Source organism: Bos mutus, chromosome 13, assembly GCF_027580195.1.
Source record: "Bos mutus isolate GX-2022 chromosome 13, NWIPB_WYAK_1.1, whole genome shotgun sequence".
Classification (NCBI taxonomy): Eukaryota; Metazoa; Chordata; class Mammalia; order Artiodactyla; family Bovidae; genus Bos; species Bos mutus.
Genome location: NC_091629.1, coordinates 9,992,307 through 10,014,114, shown reverse-complemented (window position 1 = coordinate 10,014,114; position 21,808 = coordinate 9,992,307). Strand labels below are relative to the sequence as shown.

The 21,808-nt window shown below is 38.4% G+C and overlaps 1 protein-coding gene across 2 annotated transcripts in view; it reads right to left on the bottom strand.

The window, feature by feature from the left end:
* PLXDC2 (plexin domain containing 2) overlaps window positions 1–21,808 on the bottom strand; it is a 425,012-nt gene that overhangs the window by 245,774 nt on the left and 157,430 nt on the right. For both annotated transcript variants that reach the window (XM_070380982.1, XM_070380981.1), the window contains exon 2: window positions 4,412–4,623. In XM_070380982.1, coding sequence (XP_070237083.1) covers window positions 4,412–4,623 — 212 coding nt within the window. The remainder of the gene's footprint in view (window positions 1–4,411; window positions 4,624–21,808) is intronic.

Here is a 21,808-nt window from a genome sequence, read left to right as displayed (position 1 = left end):
TTCAGGGCACCAAAAAGAATGCTGCCTGGTTCTTTAAAACATAAGCGTATTACCTAGACGATGGTAGGAACTAAAACTTCAGATGGAGAGAATATACAAATGGACAATGTCCACACCATGGATAAAAACAGAAGTCTGACCTCAACTTCTAGAGCAACTAATCCAGGAGCCAAAATTCAATCCTGGAAGCAACTGTACCAGAATGGGCAGGACTTTATTGACAACTGATGGTTTTTCTTTTTTTTGTCATTACTCTGCCCAACTCTGGACCAACCATGGAAAGCCAAACATCCCCCAGACCAATCCCACAAGATACTTGGCTTCTGACTAGCACACCTCTGGCTTCTCCATGCCAACCACCTCCAGGCAGAGCATACCCGAAAGCTTCTTTTTTTTTTTTTTAAACTGAGAAGCTTCCTACTCTCCTTCCTTCTTTGAGTCTCTTCTGAACGCCAGTGATGAAGGCTCACTCCCTTGCTGTAACAAACTGAACAAACAGCTCAGTTCTCATTCCAGCGGTTTTCGCTTATTTCCATACGATTCATTTGTTTCTTTTTGTTATATCTAGTGTACTAACAAGATCATACTTTACCATCTACAATGCAAAGGACCGTGGAAACCTAGATGCTTTTGAACTGTGGTGCTGAAGAAGACTCTTGAGAGTCCCTTGGACTGCAAGGAGATCAAACCAGTCAATCCTAAAGGAAATCAACCCTGAATATTCATTGGAAGGACTGATGCTGAGGTTGAAGTTCCAATACTTTGGCCACCTGATGTGAAGAGTCGACTCACTGGAAAAGATCCTGATACTGGGAAAGACTGAGGGCAGGAGGGGACGAGGGCAGTAAGATGAGATGGTTGGATGGCATCATGGACTCAGTGGACATGAGTTTGAGCAGGTTCAGGGAGACGGTGAAGGATAAGGTGTGCTGCAGTCCATGGGGTCACAAAGAGTCAGACATGACTTAGCAACTGAACGACAACAACAATGGGAACCCAAGCAATGCAACACCACCCTTGAGGCCTCTGGGCAACCCCAAAATCTGCCTGGAATGTGCCTTCAGCAGCGTTCCATACTCACCAAGCCCACCTGCAACCATCCTTTTCTTTCCACTTCATGGCTCCAATTATCATAGAGAATTACATGTAATAACAGAGTAACCAAAAAAGATGTCCTTTTCATTATAGGGGACTAGAATGCAAAGATAGGAAGTCACATTTGCCTGGAGTAACAGGCAAATTTGGCCTTGGAATACAGAATGAAGCAGAGAAAAGGCTAACAGAGTTCTGCCAAGAGAACACACTGGTCATAGCAAACACCCTCTTCCAACAACATAGGAGAAGACTCTACACATGGACATCACCAGATGGTCAATACCAAAATCAGATTGATTATATCCTTTGCAGCCAAAGATGGAGAAGCTCTATACAGTCAGCAAAAACAAGACTGGGAGCGGACTGTGGCTCAGATCATGAACTCCTTATTGCCAAATTCAGACTTAAATTGAAGAAAGTGGGGAAAACCACTAGACCATTGAGGTATGACCTATATCAAACCCCTCATGACTTACAGTGGAAGTGAAAAATATATTTAAGGGACTAGATCTGATAGACAGAGTGCCTGATGAACTATGGACAGAGTTTCGTGACATTGTACAAGGAGACAGGGAGCAAGACCATCCCCAAGAAAAAGAAATGCAAAAAAAGCAAAATGGCTGTCTGAGGAGGCCTTACAAATAGCTGTGAAAAGAAGAGAAGCAAAAAGCAAAGGAGAAAAGGAAAGATATACCCATTTGAATGCAGAGTTCCAAAGAATAGCAAGGAGAGATAAGAAAGCCTTCCTCAGAGATCAATGCAAAGAAATAGAGGGAAAAAAATAGAATGGGAAAGACTAGAGACCTCTTTAAGAAAATTGGGAATACCAAGGGAACATTTCATGCAAAGATGGGCTCAATAAAGGACAGAAATGGTATGGACCTAACAGAACCAGAAGATATTAAGAAGAGGTGGCAAGAATACATAGAAGAACTGTATAAAAAAGATCTTCACGACCCAGATAATCATGAAGATGTGATCATTCACACTCACCTAGAGCTGGACATCCTGGAATGTGAAGTCAGGTGGGCCTTAGGAAGCATCATTGTGAACAAAGCTAGTGGAGGTGATGGAATTCCAGTTGAGCTATTTCAAATTCTAAAAGATGATGCTGTGAAAGTGCTGCACTCAATATGCCAGTAAATTTGGAAAACTCAGCAGTGGCCACAGGACTGGAAAAGTCAGTTTTCATTCCAGTCCCAAAGAAAGATAATGCCAAAGAATGCTCAAACTACCGCACAACTGCACTCATCTCACATGCTAGTAAAGTAATGCTCAGAATTCTCCAAGCCAGGCTTCAACAATATGTGAACCGTGAACTTCCAGATGTTCAAGTGGGTTTTAGAAAAGGCAGAGGAACCAGAGATCAAATTGCCAACATCTGTTGGATCATCGAAGAAGCAAGACAGTTCTAGAAAAACATCTATTTCTGCTTTATTGACTATGCCCAAGCCTTTGACTGTGTGGATCATAATAAACTGTGGAAAATTCTGAAAGAGATGGGAATACCAGACTACCTGACCTGCCTCTTGAGAAACCTGTTTGCAGGTCAGGAAGCAACAGTTAGAACTGGACATGGAACAACAGACTGGTTCCAAATAGGAAAAGGAGTACACCAAGATGTATATAGTCATCCTGCTTATTTAATTTATATGCAGAGTACGTCATGAGAAACGCTGGGCTGGATGAAGCACAAGCTGTAATCAAGACAGCAGAGAGAAATATCAATAACCTCAGATACTCATTTGACACCACCCTTATGGCAGAAAGTGAAGAACTAAAGAGCTTCTTGATGAAAGTGAAAGAAGAGAGTGAAAAAGTTGGCTTAACGCTCAACATTCAGAAAACTAAGATCATGGCATCTGGTCCCATCACTTCACAGGAAATAGATGGGTAAACAGTGGAAACAGCAGCTGACTTTATTTTTCTGGGCTCCAAAATCACTGCGGATGGTGATTGCAGCCATAAAATTAACAGACACTTGCTCCTTGGAAGCAAAGTTATGACCAACCTAGATAGCTTATTAAAAAGCAGAGACATCACTTTGCCAACAAAGGTCTGTCTAGTCAAGGCTACGGTGTTTCCAATAGCCATGTGTGGATGTGAGAGTTGGACTATAAAGAAAGCTGAGCACCGAAGAATTAATGAACTGTGGTGTTGGAGAAGACTCTTGAGAGTCCCCTGGACTGCAAGGAGATCCAACCAGTCCATCCTAAGGGAGATCAGTCCTGGGTATTCATTGGAGGCACTGATATTGAAGCTGAAACTACAATACTTTGGCCACCTGTTGCGGAGAGCTGACTCATTTGAAAGGACCCTGATGCTGGGAAAGATTGAGGGCAGGAGGAGAAGCGGACGACAGAGGATGAGATGGTTGGATGGCATTACCGACACAATGGACATGGGTTTGGGTGGACTCCGGGAGTTGGTGATGGACAGGGAGGGCTGGCATACTGCAGTTCATGGGGTCACAAAGAGTCAGACACGACTGAGCAACTGAACTGAACTGAACAGAGTAACCAACCATCCTAGCTTGCCCAGAACTTCCCCATTTTAAGCACTGAAAGTCCTACATCCCTGGAACCCCCTCAGTCCCAGGTAAACTGGTATAGCTGGTTGGTTACCATATGAGACTCCATGCCTGTCATCCTGACAGTCAGCCTTTGAATGTGTAATTCATTCTGCCAGCAATCTTCTTTTACTATTAACAGATTATCAGCCTGCTGAGCTCCTCTCAACCAGTTGAGCCTGAGCTTAAATGCCCACTCCTAAGCCTCTTCGCCAGCAGTCCATCCCCCAATTGCTAGCAGGTGATACCCCTCCTCCACACCACACTGGCCTGTACATACTTCTGTGCATATCACGTGGCTATGGCAGCTAGACTTTCTGACCCTCTGACATACTGATCTCCCAGCGGGGAGGAGCTTTATTCTCTCCCTTCACTGTCATCACCACACCAAGCCCCTGTTTGTCTGTTTCTTGAGTAAGTGAATCTGTGGATGATTAAATAGCTTCGCTATTTATTTATTTATATTAATTAATTAATTCTATTAATTTATTTATAATGAGTAATAATAATTACTTATCATTGAGTTCCTGACTATCAACAAATTGTATAACACATAATTATTGTTATATATTGTGATTATTGTTGTTACCATCATTAATCAATTATTAATTAATGAATTAAACTGATCCCTGCAACAAGGTCCAAAAGTTCTAAATTGAGCCAAAGAGACAGCATAATGTGGAATTTGGGTGCCTTCCAAGAAGCATACTCATTAATCCACCTCAATCACCCAGATTATCGACCCACCTCAATCTGGGTGGTGTTGTCCTGCCCATCGTCCAGGATCAGGTCCGTGAAGCCTCTGGGCTCTGGGGAGTCTTGGCCCAGGCTGGCTCGGTTCGAGTCTACGGCCTTGATAGAATCCAAGTTCCTTTTCCACCGGTGGCTGAATGCATGTGCATCCACCTCCACCTCCTCTTCTGTCTGTGGGAAGGCTTGAGCTACCTGATACTGCCCATCTGTTTGAAAAAATAAAATAAAATAATGAGTTACTACCTGTCAGACATCGTTCGCATGCTTTCTCATAGAGAAGAAAAATATCCTGCCACTCATGAAAAGAGGAAACTAACTCAGAACAGTGAAACTCGTTTAACTGTAATATTTTGAGTTTGGTATGAACAACTCTGAGTAGAAGGCAATTTCAGGACATGCCATAAGTCATGACAATGCTTAATGTGCAGATCCAGCAGAGTCCCCAAAACAGATGTGCTGCCCTAAAGCAATGCATTTTTATTCCCTTCCTTCCCCGCCCTCCACACACACACTTCATAAACATTCTCTAGTTGTTCCGAGAAAACAAGCTGCAAAACAAACAAAGGAATGGAACTAAGTGACTCCCTGCACATTTGAAAATACAAATCCGACATCATTAACTTGCAAGTTTATATTGTTTCACATAAGTTATGCTGGGCAGCAGAGAGATAACAGAGCATTTGAACGGGTTAAAAAATACATGGGATGATCTTCACGTCAATGTGATAACCTGCCTTGCAGCTCACAAGTCAGACTTGGTTCACTGCCGAATTCATTTAATAAGCAACGTCCCTGGGAGGCATCACAAATGCTTTGTTCATTTGGGCTGTTCTCACCTTGGAATCTTGTCAGAGTGGTTAAGGATGACAGTGATAGGCACTTAGAGAAACGCAAGGAGATCAAATCACAGAGGTATTTTAAAGCCATCTGCGGGGACTGGCTTTGCTGACCCAGCTCATGCTGCTTCTACGGGGGGGGCGGGAATTAGATTTCATCATTACTTCTAGTCTTTCACTTCAGTGGGTCAGCAGGAAGGTGTTCCACAAGTGTGGGAAATTCAGCATCTGACCAAGAACAGTTCTCCTCTAGGCAACGATTACCAAAAGATATGAATTGACAGCCTTTATAACCGGCAGGACATGGGTTCAAAAGGGCTAAGAGAATGGTGATTAAATCACAGCTGTGATGTTGCTATCAATACAAGAAGATTCCAAGAAACCAAAATGTATTTAATGAAACTTATATTTTGGCCACCTGATGCAAAGAGCCGACTCATTGGAAAAGACCCTGATACTGGGAAAGATTGAAGGCGAGAGGAGAAGGGGAAGACAGAGGATGAAATGGTTAGATAGCATCATGGACTCAAAGGACATGAATCTAACCAAATTCCGGGAGACAGTGAAGAACAGGGGAGCCTGGTGTGCTGCAGTCCATGGGGTTGCAAAGAGTCGGACATGACTTAGCAACTGAACAAAAATAACAACAAATAATACCATTAAATCCATTACTTTGAACTCTAATAACCAAGTAAAGGCTACCACTACTAGTCACATGCAAATGTCTAAAACATCTCCCTTTGAAGTCCTGAAGGTGCTAATCATTTCTTCTTGAGGGGATATCCTTTGATTTCACTGTGAATTTAAAAGATCTGCCATTGTTTAATGCCTTAGTAGAGACAGCCTAGAGCAAAATACTACCGTAGTGTAGGCCATCTAGACCTTTCCATGGGCTTGGAGAATATTAGAGTGTAAAAGAATCATGGAAATGGAAACGACCAAACATTCCATAGAGAGGTAGCTGAGAGCCAGACAATGCAGCACTGTGCTCAATTCACAGAACTGTTATAAGGCTAAAGAAAAAACTCGGGTACATGGAGGGTTGATCGCAGTGCCTCCCACCTGCCACGCAGTAAATTTCAGCAAGTATGTCTAAAGAGGATTTTACAGAAAATGTTTCTTTTTTAAGGTGTTATACCCACTGGCCATTGAATAGTGCTCAATAAATGTTTGTTGACTGAATGAATGAATAATAAATAAATTGTAGACAAAGATGATGAGAGCAGGCAGAATTAGGTAAGGGAAGAAATGCAAGGATTCTGGAGAACTGGGGTGGAATTCTTTCTGTTAGGTTTGCTGAATAGGGGATGTTGAAAAATTTATAAAACTCTCTGTGCTTTTGTTACCCTTTATTTCAAATGGGAATGAAAATATCTCACCTGCAAAAGCAGACCACTTTTATTGAGTAGGTGTCAGGCTCTAAGACTTATGATTCTAGGTAAAGCTACATAAAGCAATTTGATTTGATTTATTTAGATGTCCTGCTTCATTACTAAAAATATATGATGTAGCTTACAACAAAAGTACACAGTAAAGTTTTATAACAACCAGGTAAGGCCTCATAGCACAACACTTAGACTAAACTTTAGAGCCATGCATTCACTTTGCCCTAGGGGTGGTGGCGATCTGAATATAATTATGTAGGAACAACTGAAAACCTATAGTATCCGTATTATAACATCAGTCTAGATAAGAAAGATAGCAAATATAATGCAGTCAATGGGTCAAACAGTCCTAGATATAAGTGTTTTTGTTTTTTAACATCACAGAAAGGGAAAGGCTCCAGCCAGAGGTTTATCAGTTCTTTATAATGTAAATCAGAAAAATGTACCTAAATCTTCAAAGTAGTAGTCTTCATTAAACTCTTCAAACCAGAAATTCAACCCCACTGTAGGTTTCTTTAAAATAGATGTTATCATTGGATATTCACTGCCCAACTTTAACTTCAACATTATCCTTTTAGATTTTTATAACACAGGACAAAATACAGTGCTTTTCATGAAACTGTTAGGTCAGAAACATCACGCTAGCCCCTGTGGTCCTGGCACAAGGCATGTAGTAGATGAAATAATGAACAACGAAGGAGCTGTCTGCATAGGAAGTCCCCTTTCTCCTTTTCTCCCTTTCTGGCTTCTTACCCTAGAGAACAAATAAAAAGAGCTTCAAAACATAGGGAGGATAAAGTCCATGTTCCCCACTATTAAATTAATTAGACAAGGAGGCCATCAGACTGAGGAGTCTTTGATGGCTTTAGCAGCCTATGTAAGCAAACTTAAAGCTGAGCCGGTAGGTGCCTCAAGTCTGAGAAATCAAAACCTAAGGACAACAATCACAAACTCCCTACTAGACTTTTCTGAATCAGGCAGACATTTAAGCTACAGCCAATGAAATAATTTCCCTGTTTTCTTCTGCCTTTTCTCCATAAAATCTCTCCCCTAGTTGGGGTCCTTGGAGTGTTCCTAACCACTTTTGGCATGCCACTGCCCTGTTGAAACTGATTTTTGTTCAGGTAGGCTCTTAAAATGTTTAGTATGCCTCAGTTAATCTTTTAACACCACTTAAGCTGAAATTTGGAAAGTCTGATGAACGTGTCAAACTCTTGTTTCAGTGATGAACATTCCACCTCATCCTTTAGCTAGATTACTGGGGAAGGTGAATTTAACAGACAGATAGGCCTTCCACATAAAGCAGGCATAAATGCTTCCTCTGGAATTTATTAGGTTGGCCAAAAAAAGTTCATTAGGGTTTTCCTGTACCATCTTATGAAAAACCTACACAAACTTTTTGGCCAATCCCATATAAAGGTAAGTCCCCAGACCCATATAAAGTATCTGATTTTTACTTTTTAGTGATGTTACATGCTTTTTTTTTTTTTCTTGCTTTCTTTACTGTTGTATTAACACCTATTACAGCTGTTGATTAGTTTGCTTCCAAGATGGAAATGCTTGCTCCTCCTAGAATTTACCACCTTGAACTCTGAAAACCAATCGCTCAATCACTTGCTGGCTGACTGTGAAGAGTAAACAAAGGCTAAGGAAGGACCTATGGGGCTTCCCTGGTGGCTCAGCTCGTACAGAATCCACCTGCAACGAGGAAGACCTGGGTTCAATCCCTGGGTTGGGAATATCCCCTGGAGATAGGGAACGGCTACCCACTCCAGTACTCTTACCTGGAGCATTCCATGGACAGAGGAGCCTGGTGGGCTACAGTCCATGGGGTTACAAAGAGTCGGACATGACTGAGTGACTTTCACTTTCACTTTTAAGAAAGGACGTAAGGGCTTTCCAATGACAAAATTTATGAGTGTTAGAGCCTAGACTCTGAATTTTCCTTGGGGTTGTTGCTTTACATGTAAGTTTTCTTCTCTGCTTAGGTTATGGATAAGCAAAACTACCCAATCACGCATAGAGGAAACATTCCCTATTTGTTCATGACTCGGTAGTACATGGTTCATTAAGACGAAAGTTTGACATTGGCTTCGATTTTGACCCCTTTTCAGAATGATTTTTAGAGGAGATAAAACAAGTCAAAAATGGAAATAAAGATGGAGAAAAACTGGTAAAGCCACAGTCTGGTTATCTACATTGTAAATTATTCTTATTCACTTCATGGGCTTTCCAACTCATAAAAATATTTCAAATAATTCTTTAAATCACCACCAAAACAGATCATTCTGAAGCAAGAGGAAAGGATATATGTAAAATAATCTTTCCCTTCCCAGCTGTAGTGAAAATGAAAGCAACAGGAGGGATCATTCAGTAGTCTGGTTGAACAGATTGTTTGCTTTCTGTCTGCTGTATGTTAATTAAACCACTGATGGAAAACCTTCCAAGATAATTTCTGCTAACACACTTTGCTATAGTTGTTAATCACATAGTTCATGGAAACATTAAATATATCTAAGAACTCCCATTTGGATATAAGGAGAGAAAGCTAAAAGACACATTTTTGTACATTTAATACATAAATTGACCTTAACACATTCTTGAGATATTTTATTCAATAAAAATTGCAGATAAAATATTATTGAAAAAGGTTCTTCACTACCTTTCAAATAGATCATCATTATGAAACCCAATAATGTCTAGTTAATCTTGAGAGCAAAATAAGAAACTCATGTACCCCTTCATATTATTCTTTGCAAAACTTGCAAGTTTCTTTTATGCTATCATCTACTATAAAATAAAATCATTTAAAATAAAAACAAAAGGGAAGAAAACTGTTCTGGGTTAGCTATGTTTATATTTGCATCTCATCCTAATGACTTTAATTAAATACCTTATATTCAGTTAATAGTTGAATGCATTTTTAACTGCATTTTTTTTATTATAACCCCAGCATGATTTTTTTCTATTGTTTATTTACTTTTAATTGGAGTATAATTGCTTTACAATGTTGTGTTAGTTTTAGCTGTACTATATTTCTTGAGTCTTACATACAATCATATACACAATATATGTCAAATGAGCAAGGAGTAACTACATAAATTGACATGTATTTTGTGTATGAGGACCCACCATGACTGTACCTTTTGGACACACACTTTGGCTTGCACTTCACAAATGAACGAAATCACTCTTGTGGATCCTGTGCAAAGACTACAATTTTTCGCTACAAATAGATTTACTGGCTTGATTCATCCAAGAATAGGCAAATTATTCAGCTAAGGTAGACTGCTGTATGCTTTCACACACCTCAATTTATGGAAGTGAAGGGGAAATTCCATACAAATGGTTCTATTACTGGTTCTGTCCAATGACGAGCTGGTTATGTAGTGGGCTTGGAGGTTTTGCCTGATAGCATTACAGAGAAGATAGCTACAGAAGAGCAAGCATGCAGAATGTTTTGTTGAGAAGCAGTAGAGGGTTTGAGTGGGACCTGGACATTATTTTCTGGTTAAGCTTCACACATGTTTCTTCATGTCTCCCAGTTGAGGACCACTGCTCCATGCTCTTGTCTCACCACAGGTGCCTAAGGTCACGTCTTCATCATCTCTTGCCTCCTGCCTGGTCTTACTTTCTTCAAACTCTTCCTTCTCCAATATTTTCTCCATCTGCTGTCAGAGATAGCTTTCAAATTTATTCATTTCTCTCTTTTTATTAAAACCTCTAAGGCTCCTTACCACCCAACAAAATGATAAAGCACTTCATGCTCTTGTTCTAACCACTCTTCCCTGACTCTGCCTCCCTCATCAGCTCTATGCTCCCACCACACAGAATCTCTCAATAACCTCTTTACCTGCAACAAATACCTTTGCATGGGGGGAAAGTCCTTCCTTATTCCAGGCTTTGGGAAATCTCACAACTCCTTCAACATCTAGTTCAAATAGTGTCTTGGTAAATGGAGCATCCCTTGACTCCTCCAAGCAGAGCTGATTAAGTTTTCTTCTGTAGGCCAATGCCTCTTCTCATCTGATTCTTTAATCATTCTTCCACCTATGCCCACTTCAATGTGAGACTGTACAGAAAATAGTTGAGACAGCAGGTCTGAGACTGCCATCCTTAGTAATCTTGTTTGTAAGGTTGGCCCTTGGCTGGCACCTGGGAACTGAGATTCGCAGGTGGTGGTGGGGGGGTCCCCACCTTTCCCTAACAGATAAGAGGGGTTTACTGTGGCTAAACTGCCTGGGCAAACAATATTGCTTATGCTGACCACCTGTCTTCCTTCCAGGAGTGTGGAATTTAGGTACATGGCAGACAGAAAGTGGTTATGTGAATGGTTCCCAGTACAAATCCTTGGGCACTGAGTTTCTTGTGAACCTCCCTGGCTGACCATATTTCAACAGTTGTTATCACAACTGGTTGCTGGAGGAAGTAAATGCTTCCCCTATGATCCCACTGGAGAGGCTCTTGGAAACCTGCCCTGCTTTTCCCAGACATCACCCTGAGTGCCTTTGCCCTCTGTGGATTTTGCTCTGTAGCCTTTTGCTGTAACAAAGCACAACTGAATCTTGTGAGTCCTCCTATCACGTCACCAAAGTTGACAGTGGCTTTGAAGTCTCCCAACACAGAGATGTTTCAGAACAGGACTTCGATCTTATTTATACTTTTTGTCCCATCGGTACAAACATGGTCATTGACATATGATAAATACCCAAAGTTTTTTCTTTTTGAAAAGCAAATGAGTGAATGAGTAAGCGAATAGTTGGCCAGGCTGCTGCTCATCTGAGACAGTGTCTTAAAGGATTATGTATGTGATCCGTTGTCCAACTTCTTAAGACTTTAATTATGTCTCTTGTTCAGTCAGATGAAAGGGCGGAAGGAGAAAATTATGGGAAAACAAAGCTATAGCAGCTTCTCCTTATCAGATATGAGTTTGACTCAACAAAAGCTCGCTGGCCAGTTGGGTGACGTTCAGCAAGACTCGTGGTTGCAGTTCTTCCCGGTTCATGAACTCAGTAAGAAATAGAATACAAGTCTTTGAAGAACATGGGCATGGTCCAGTGAGGTTAAAAAGGTATGAAGTACTGGAAACAAGGACATTTAAAATAAAATGTGGAAAATAAATGGAGACTACTCTACAAGTCTGAAGCATTAGTCCAGTCTCTGAGGCACAGAGTAGAAGAACCACAAAGACCGAAGACAAGATTAAGTGTCCAGCATACCCCGACTCTCCACTCTTCCCCTTCTCTGACTTCTGAGTCATCACAGGGTTTTTGGTTGCTCTGCAGTATTTTTCCAGAGAAGAACATTAGGTGGTTCAAGAAAAAACACACAGGAAATGAAAGAGAACAGGAAAATGGAACCAAATAGTCCAAAGTATGTACAGAAAAAATTTACACATTAAAAATTTAATAGTTTTCTAACTTTACTATTAAATAAGATAATATAATCTTATATATAAAATGGTTAATTATCCTATGGAAAACATGATTAGCTTTATGAGCAAAGGTTAATAATATTTAAGACAATGTTAAGGTATTGGTCCATATTTACTAAAATCTTAAAAATAAAGAGAAAATAAAACTGTGTTAACAGTTATAGAGGTGATCTATGTACTGTTTCTAATAATGGGTTAATAATAATAATATTAGTAATAATAACTGATCTTCATTTAGGATTGGCTGGATGTAACGCACTGTTCCAAACATTTGCATATGTTAATGTACTTGGCATCTACTATTTGGCATTTCCTATTTCACATATGAGGAAACATGTATATGACAGGGTGAGTGATACACTAGGAAAATAAGCAGAACTGGACCCACAGGCTTGGTATTAACTGTCATCTAATCTACTTCAGACTCCACTCCAGTCCTCTTGCCTGGAAAATCCCATGGATGGAAGAGCCTGGTGGGCTGCAGTCCATGGAGTCGCTAAGAGTTGGACACGACTGAGCAACTTCACTTTCCCTTTTCACTTTCATGCATTGGAGAAGGAAATGGCACCCCACTCCAGTGTTCTTGCCTGGAGAATCCCAGGGACGGGGGAGCCTGGTGGGCTGCCGTCTATGGGGTCGCACAGAGTCGGACACAACTGAAGCGACTTAGCAGCAGCAGCAGCAGCAATCCACTTCAGATGAATCTTCGAGGGGTAGAATTAGACATCTGTCAGAAAGTCTAATGACATGACACAAAGAAAGCACCCTGATGCTGGGAAAGATTGAAGGTAAAAGGAGAAGAGGGTGGCAGAGGATGAGATGGTTGGATAGCATCACCGACTCAATGAACACGAACTTGGCAAACTCTGGAAGACAGTGAGGTACAGGGAGACCCAGGCATGCTGCAGTTCATAGGGTCACAAACAGTCAGAATGACTTAGTGACTGAGCAACAACAATACGACACAAAGAATCTAAAAGAAAAAATGTATCAGACGAAATACACTATTTGAAATGGCAAAAATATGTAAACAGTCCAGCAGTGAAAGCAAATAAAGAATATAATATTTCATTTTCATCAAGTTGACTCTGCCAATGGGAAGAAATGAAAAAATGTTGATGTAAAAACAGCAGAAAATAAGAGCACTTTAATACCGATTATATTTTTTAATGCCTTGAAAAGTTTCAAAGTGCTTTAAAACAGATAATTAATCTTGTTAACTGAGTATTTTCTATTAAAACTCCCTAGTAGGAATTTGAAAGAAAAACTGAATTCCTTCAAGTAGACTTCAGCACTTGTTTTACCATGATGATAGCCTCCTATTTTATTATAACAAAGATGACTGTCAGAGAACTCAGGCTATCCACTGATTTTTTTCCCAATAAATCTGTCAGATTTGGAGAATAAACTCATTTCTACATGAGCCATAGCCTACAAATAACCTATGGATAGTGAAAACAGCATGTAATTAAATCTAAGGGTCTATCTTTTAATAAGGTTTTAGGCTTTTCTGCAGAAAACACAGCATCATAAAGCCAGAAAGCACATGGAATTTTTAGGTTACATGACCCTAGCCATGTGTAAAATAAGAAGAGGCAGATTTATAGCTTTTACAGTTTCTCCTAGCTTATAAAATTCTATCAACTATTTACTTTGTCTACCTCATGCGAAGACTGGAAAAGACTCTGATGCTGGGAGGGATTGGGAGCAGGAGGAGAAGGGGATGACAGAGGATGCGATGGCTGGATGGCATCACTGACTCGATGGACGTGAGTTTGAGCGAACTCCGGGAGCTGGTGATGGACAGGGAGGCCTGGCGTTCTGCGATTCATGGGGTCGCAAAGAGCCGGACATGACTGAGTGACTGAACTGAACTGAACTTGCTAGCTAAATATCTCATTAACATACTTGAGGCTATTTGGAATCATATATTAAATATTCTATACATTTGTTTTCAGGTTAACTATTTGTGAGAATCCATGTATTATAAAACTTTTGAGTTGCCACAGCACAATAAAAAAGTAAAGCTATTTGATGAAACACCTCAATATTTCTCTTTATTATTGGCCATCCGCAACTACTCTTTATTTCTTGTATTCAGACCCATGTAAAAACAAAAGGTAGATCCAATGTATGAAAAGTGTGACTCTGCCAGCCAATGGAGATGGAAATTTCTGTAAACACGGACCAGTCGTGGCCAATAGACTCTAAGGCAAGTTTAGTCTCCTGAGCCAAAATCAGGGCAGATAGAATCAATTGTTATAATGGTGCCCCATGTCAAAGATGGGGCTTCCCTGGTGGCTCAGAGGTTAAAGCATCTGCCTGCAATGCGGGACACCTGGGTTCGATCCCTGGGTCGGGAAGATCCCCTGGAGAAGGAAATGGCAACCCACTCCAGTATTCTTGCCTGGAGAATCCCATCGGCGGAGGAGCCTGGTGGGTACAGTCCACCGGGTTGCAGAGAGTCAGACATGACTGAGCGACTTCACTTTCATGTCAACGATAACACCCAGATGCCTGTGACCCAAATCACTAAGGGCCTTCCATTAAGTTATGGCTGCCGGATGTCTGATAGACTCAGTTTCACAGCGTGTTGTCATCAGCCCATATTCAGTTTGTGAGGTCAGATCCATAAAGGAGGGCTTCCCAGGTGGCACTAGTGGTAAAGAAGCCACCTGCCAATGCAGGAGATGTAAGAGATATGGGTTCCATCCCTGAGTAAGGAAAATCCCCTGGTGGAGGGCATGGCAACCCAGTCCACTATTCTTGCCTGGAGAATTCCATGGAAGAGGAGCCTGGCAGGCTCCATAGGGTCACAAAGAATCAGTTGGATACAACTGAAGTGACTTAGCACATATGCATCCATAAAGGAGCCCAGACTGACTTAGCCAATGACCACAGATGACAGACAATTCATGTATTAAATGTATTAATATTTCTATCAGATTATGTTTTTGTAACTTTGATTTGAAAGTGAAGTCACTCAGTCATGTTTCACTCTTTGTGACCCCATGGACTGTAGCCTACCAGGCTCCTCCACCCATGGGATTTTCCAGGCAAGAGTACTAGAGTGGGTTGCCATTTCCTTCTCCAGGGAATCTTCCTGACTCAGGGACTGAACCCAGGTCTCCCGCATTGCAGGCAGACACTTTACCATCTGAGCCATCAGGGAAGCCCAATATAAATCATACCATTATCAAAATATCCCCATATTTCAACAAATTAACGTATTAACTGCACCCCACTCTCTACTTACCCCCAAAATAATGAGCAATGCCCTTCACATAATCCAACAACTAAGGAATTAAAGACCTGGTTAGCAAGGTCAAGGCTCAGCCCTATAGCCTGTTCTGTTCCCATTATTACTAAACAGATAATATTAGTTGTTAGTGTTGAATATCATTCTTGGATAAAGATGAAAAGTACAATCACAAACTCTGGAATTTTTGACTTTCTACTGTTGCCAGAGTTGATAATATAGGCTCAAAAAATATGCTTAAGGTGCTCAAATTTGAGCATCAAACACACACATAAAGACATTAAAAAAACATTAAGTAGAAAATTAAAACAATCCCATTTCAGTTTTATATACATTTAAAAGGCCAGCAGGAAAAACATCAATAGCACATATTAAGATTAATACTATGTATATCTATTCAATTTTTTAAAATTTTATTTTATTTTCAAACTTTACATAATTGTATTAGTTTTGCCAAATATCAAAATGAATCCACCACAGGTATACATGTGTTCCCCATCCTGAACCCTCCTCCCTCCTCCCTCCCCATACCATCCCTCTGGGTCGTCCCAGTGCACTAGCCCCAAGCATCCAGTATCAGGCATTGAACCTGGACTGGCAACTCGTTTCTTACATGATATTTTACATGTTTCAATGTCATTCTCCCAAATCTTCCCACCCTCTCCCTCTCCCACAGAGTCCATAAGACTGTTCTATACATCAGTGTCTCTTTTGCTGTCTCGTACACAGGGTTATTGTTACCATCTTTCTAAATTCCATATATATGCGTTAGTATACTATATTGGTGTTTTTCCTTCTGGCTTACTTCACTCTGTTTAATAGGCTCCAGTTTCATCCACCTCATTAGAACTGATTCAAATGTATTCTTTTTAATGGCTGAGTAATACTCCATTGTGTATATGTACCACTGCTTTCTTATCCATTCATCTGCTGATGGACATCTAGGTTGCTTCCATGTCCTGGCTATTATAAACAGTGCTGCGATGAACACTGGGGTACACATGTCTCTTTCCCTTCTGGTTTCCTCAGTGTGTATGCCCAGCAGTGGGATTGCTGGATCATAAGGCAGTTCTATTTCCAGTTTTTAAGGAATCTCCACACTGTTCTCCATAGTGGCTGTACTAGTTTGCATTCCCACCAACAGTGTAAGAGGGCTCCCTTTTCTCCACACCCTCTCCAGCACTTATTATTTGTAGACTTTTGGATCGCAGCCATTCTGACTGGTGTGAAATGGTACCTCATAGTGGTTTTGATTTGCATTTCTCTGATAATGAGTGATGTTGAGCATCTTTTCATGTATGTCTTAGCCATCTGTATGTCTTCTTTGGAGAAATGTCTATTTAGTTCTTTGGCCCATTTTTTGATTGGGTCATTTATTTTTCTGGAGTTGAGCTGTAGGAGTTGCTTGTATATTTTTGAGATTAGTTGTTTGTCCGTTGCTTCATTTGCTATTATTTTCTCCCATTCTGAAGGCTGTCTTTTTGATCTATAAAATTTCAATCATGTATATTTTCCTTAATATACACACGTATATCCTATTTAACAAATTTTTTAAAAAGACTAGTCCTCAAATTTAAAAAATAGGCAAATTCCATAAATAGATAATTCACAGCAAAGAAATATAAATACTACCAAATATATTAGAATATTTAACATTTTAAGAAGTCAGAGAAATACAATAAACTGTAATTTTTTATATACTACACTCACAAAGATTTATTGTAAAATTGTACTTGTCAGTATGTGATAAGGTTATTTTATGAAAATAGTATTGTACTCTCTAACATTGGTAGGCAGATTCCAATTTTAATCAGAATTTCATATGTGCATATTTTCCATCTGTAGTAAAAATCTTCTAGGATTTGATGCTGTGGAAATCTTAGATGTGCAAAATGATTTATGAATAAGTATAAAAAACTGCAATAGTATTATTTGAATTGGTTAAAAGGAAAACCATACATATGCACACAAAATTAAAAAGAGAAATACATTATAGTATTACTAGTGATTTTTTTCTGTTATACAAGTTGTAAAAAGTCAATTTGATTTGTTTTGTTCTTTTGGCATATCTTTATTTTGTACATTTTCTATAATGTGTTACTTCTATAGCAAGGGAAAAAATTCCTATGTCTCTACCTTTTGAAAGTCAAGTTCAAATATTCTGACTTGGTGAAACCTTCCCTCATCACCAATAGAAGATTTTCCTAGGCAGAGTATTTTAATGTGATCTCATAGAACTTTAATCAAACCCATTTCTGTGTTCTTCTCATGAAAGTGTAATTCTTGATTAAATGCCATTCCTTCACAAACTACCATGAACTTATCCATGGGAGGTGTCATGTCTTTATTCATCTTTGTGCTTTTTTTTGTCATTATAATAGATGTTCACTAAAACTGCCCAGGCTATTTCCTTGTGATACGTCCTGATACACTTAGGGTGGTGACCAGGCATTTTCTATCATAGCAGCTCTTGCTTAAGGCACTCTCATTTCTCTGCTTAAAATTCTTAGCCTTGTATACTTATATTTTTGGGGGTTATTTCTTGAGAAAATTAGATGTAGCCCTATCAATTTCTGTGCAATTTCCTATATTTTATCATCTTTTTCTACATGTGTTTCATCAAGTAAAATATTAGTGTTACAACATTCTATCTGTAGCATCCTTTAAAATGTTCAGAGAGATTAATACAGCAAGACAAAGTGATTTTCCCCCAAGTTATTCTACTTCTCACATTTAATTCATACATTTAATGCAATATATTTTCACATGACCTGAGAACCACAAAGCAATGGGCAAAACTATTCAGCTTTGACATCTTCAAATAATTTTACAAAAAGTTCTTTAAAAGAAATCACAGGAAAGATTTATGCTTCTGAATATCAAAGGCATTGTTAGGCAAGGATTCATAAATAATATATTAGTTACAGTAGGAAGCATATAATTCTTTAAACAAAACTGACACTTTGCTATCTATATTTAAATAAGAAATACTTTATATACAAAGATGTATTCATTTCATTAGAACTTCTTGAGTATTTATTAGCTGAAAACTTCCATGATTCATCTCCTTGCCTAATTCCCCTTAAGACAACTCAAGATAGTATTGGGGTGAAATATCTTGACACAGAAAAAATATTTCTTTATGTAGACCTATGATTTTCAGTTTAAAAAAATCATGTTCCAAATAGCCTCTTTGATAATGATAGAAATACTTCAAGTAAAAAACTGGGACAATAATGAGGAATAGAACTGGGAATAAGAGGAATAATGCAAATTTAGTCAAGAAATTTTGATGTTTTTACAAACTGTATCATATTTATAATACTATATTTTTACTCCATTGAATTCACTGTATTTTTCCCTTTTTTTTTTGAAAAGAGAAATACTTAAATTTGAATATCAACTACCATTCCAATAGCAGTTTTAAAATACAGTTCCAAGAATTTCTAAAATGCTATGAATATCTGAATTCTGTAGCTACTTTCTTAAATAACATTGCCTAATTAAACTGCTTGATTGCATACATTTATGCTGATTACACAATTTAACTCACATTGTAAATAAACCACAATCAACAAAATTACATTAAAAAAGAAATTAAGACAGTAAAACTGTACTAAAGTTAGATTTCAATTTCTCTGATATATTCCTGAAATAGTCAAACCACCAGGTAAGAATTAAGCCACCAAAGTGAGATAGAAATCCAAAGCAACATTTTAACCATGTATAGATCAGGAGGATGCTGAAACTTTTTTTTTTTTTTAAACTTTACAATATTGTATTAGTTTTGCCATATATCGAAATGAATCTGCCACAGGTATACCTGTGTTCCCCATCCTGAACCCTCCTCCCTCCTCCCTCCCCATACCCTCCCTCTGGGTCGTCCCAGTGCACCAGCCCCAAGCATCCAGTATCAGGCATCGAACCTGGACTGGTGACTCGTTCCATATATGATATTTTACGTATTTCAATGCCATTCTCCCAAATCATCCCACCCTCTCCCTCTCCCACAGAGTCCATAAGACTGATCTATACATCAGTGTCTCTTTTGCTGTCTCGTACACAGGGTTATTGTTACCATCTTTCTAAATTCCATATATATGCGTTAGTATACTGTATTGGTGTTTTTCTTTCTGACTTACTTCACTCTGTATAATAGGTTCCAGTTTCATCCATCTCATTAGAACTGATTCGAATGTATTCTTTTTAATGGCTGAGTAATACTCCATTGTGTATATGTACCACTGCTTTCTTATCCATTCATCTGCTGATGGACATCTAGGTTGCTTCCATGTCCTGGCTATTATAAACAGTGCTGCGATGAACATTGGGGTACATGTGTCTCTTTCCCTTCTGGTTTCCTCAGTGTGTATGCCCAGCAGTGGGATTGCTGGATCATAGAATCTATTGCTTCATTCTTCCTTTATCCTTGAATTATTTTTTCTAAACATTTTTTTGACTCATACAAACAAATTCCAGATAAACTGGAGTAGTCTCCAGTTTTAAGTACTTATTAAAGTAAATACTTTAAGTACTTATTAAAGTAAGTACTTAAGTACTTATTAAAGTAAGTACTTAAGTACTTATTAAAGTAAGTACTTACTTATTAAAGTAAGTACTTAAGTACTTATTAAGATACATTATAAAGTATCTAATTAGTCATCAATTGTTGAATTTTTAAGTTGATTGTAGAGGTTAACTTTTGTGAGCAGCCTTAACTCTTTTTCAGGAACAATTTATGAAAGAGGAATCTGCACTCTAATGTATTTAAACTCCATCAGTCTACAAAATAACCAGAAGGACATGAAGCCAGATATCCCATATTTTCATCAATCACTTTATGGTATCTTAAAACATTTATTTTTGCTTATTTGTTCAATGAAAAAACAGAATCTCACCAGTTTAATTTAACAATTTTACAATTTAACAATTAAAAAATTTAACAATTTTTGATTGTTAGTGAGTCAACATTTTTAATGCTATTCCCTTGTTTCTTTTTTGCTATCCTATTCAAGCCCTTTTGTGAGATAAGTAACTCATTTTTTAAATTTAAGGGATTGGTCAGCTTAGTAAAAACTCTATAAAATTTTTCAGAAAATCATTCATTATATAAATCTGTCTCAGACAAAGTTATTGAAATCATGATATATTTTCCTATTATATGAGACTATTATGTTGTTTAAGTACCTTTGTATGGTTATGACATAAAGGGAAGATACAGGGATATGTTTTCATATAAAGTTCAACAAACATGGTTTATATATTATGTATACATATATATGTGTGTGTGTGTGTATATTATTCAGCCATGAAAAGGAATAGAAATCTTATGTATAATACAACTTGGATAAACCTTGAAGAGTGTGCAAGCTGAAATAAACTAGACACAAAGGACAAATGTAATTCCATTTATCTGAAGTAGTCAAAACGTTAGAGACAGAAAGTAGAGTAGAGGTTACCAGATACTTAAAAGGCAAAATAATGAGGAATTATTGCTTAATGAGTACAATCTGTGATGAAGAAAATGTTCTGGTGATTGATAGTAGGGATGGCTGCAACACATGATGAGTGTAGTTAATACCACTGAATTGCATAATTAAAAATTATTAAAATGGTAAATTTTCTGCTATGTGTATTTACCACATAAAAAATGAACCCTCATCAAAGAGGCCCATTCTATAGTCTTATAATTTAAGCAATTATTGAATATTTGATGAATGAATGAATGAATAGAATTCATGAAAAATAGTAGGAAATCATTGGTTATAATTCTGGGAGGGTCCAAACTCTTATAAAATATTGGAATGTCCTCCTTTTTTCTGAAAGCTATCCGCCCATCTGGTATTTTCCAGTTTTGAGTTTCCCTAGATATCAGGTAGACTTCCAGAGACTTTCAAAAACACTGAAAGTTCAAAGCCCCAACAAATGAAGTGCAGTTTCATACAACAAACAACTCCAAGAGCAGATATACAAATGGCGAGTCTGGTTCGAAATTAAGGACAAAAACACTGAACTCATTCATCATTTAAAAAAGGCCACAGGAAGAAAAAGTGCAATTATTTGGGGGAAAGATTCCAAATTTTAAACAAGATAGAGTAGGGGTAAAGTAATAGAATATAAGTGAAAGTTATAATGCTGAACTCGTCCATTTTGTTAACAAAAATTTTAAACAAATAAAAAATTAAAAAAACAAACAGCATAAAAAGCTAGAAAGTCAACCTAGGATAAAGAAGGATGGCAGGTATACACTAATATTTAAATTTTAATCAATTTAAACCCAGATATCTATTCACAATACCCTAGACACCAAAAGAAAGAAATTAAGGTAGTAAGGAGTGTAAGCTAAAGTATTGAATGGGTATAAAAACAAGTCATGGGGGAGGTGGGATACACATTACATCAAAGAGCCAGACAAGTCTTTTGATTAATCTAGGAAAAGGAAAGAAATAGAGGTTTTAATTGAAGTATTTAGATCCA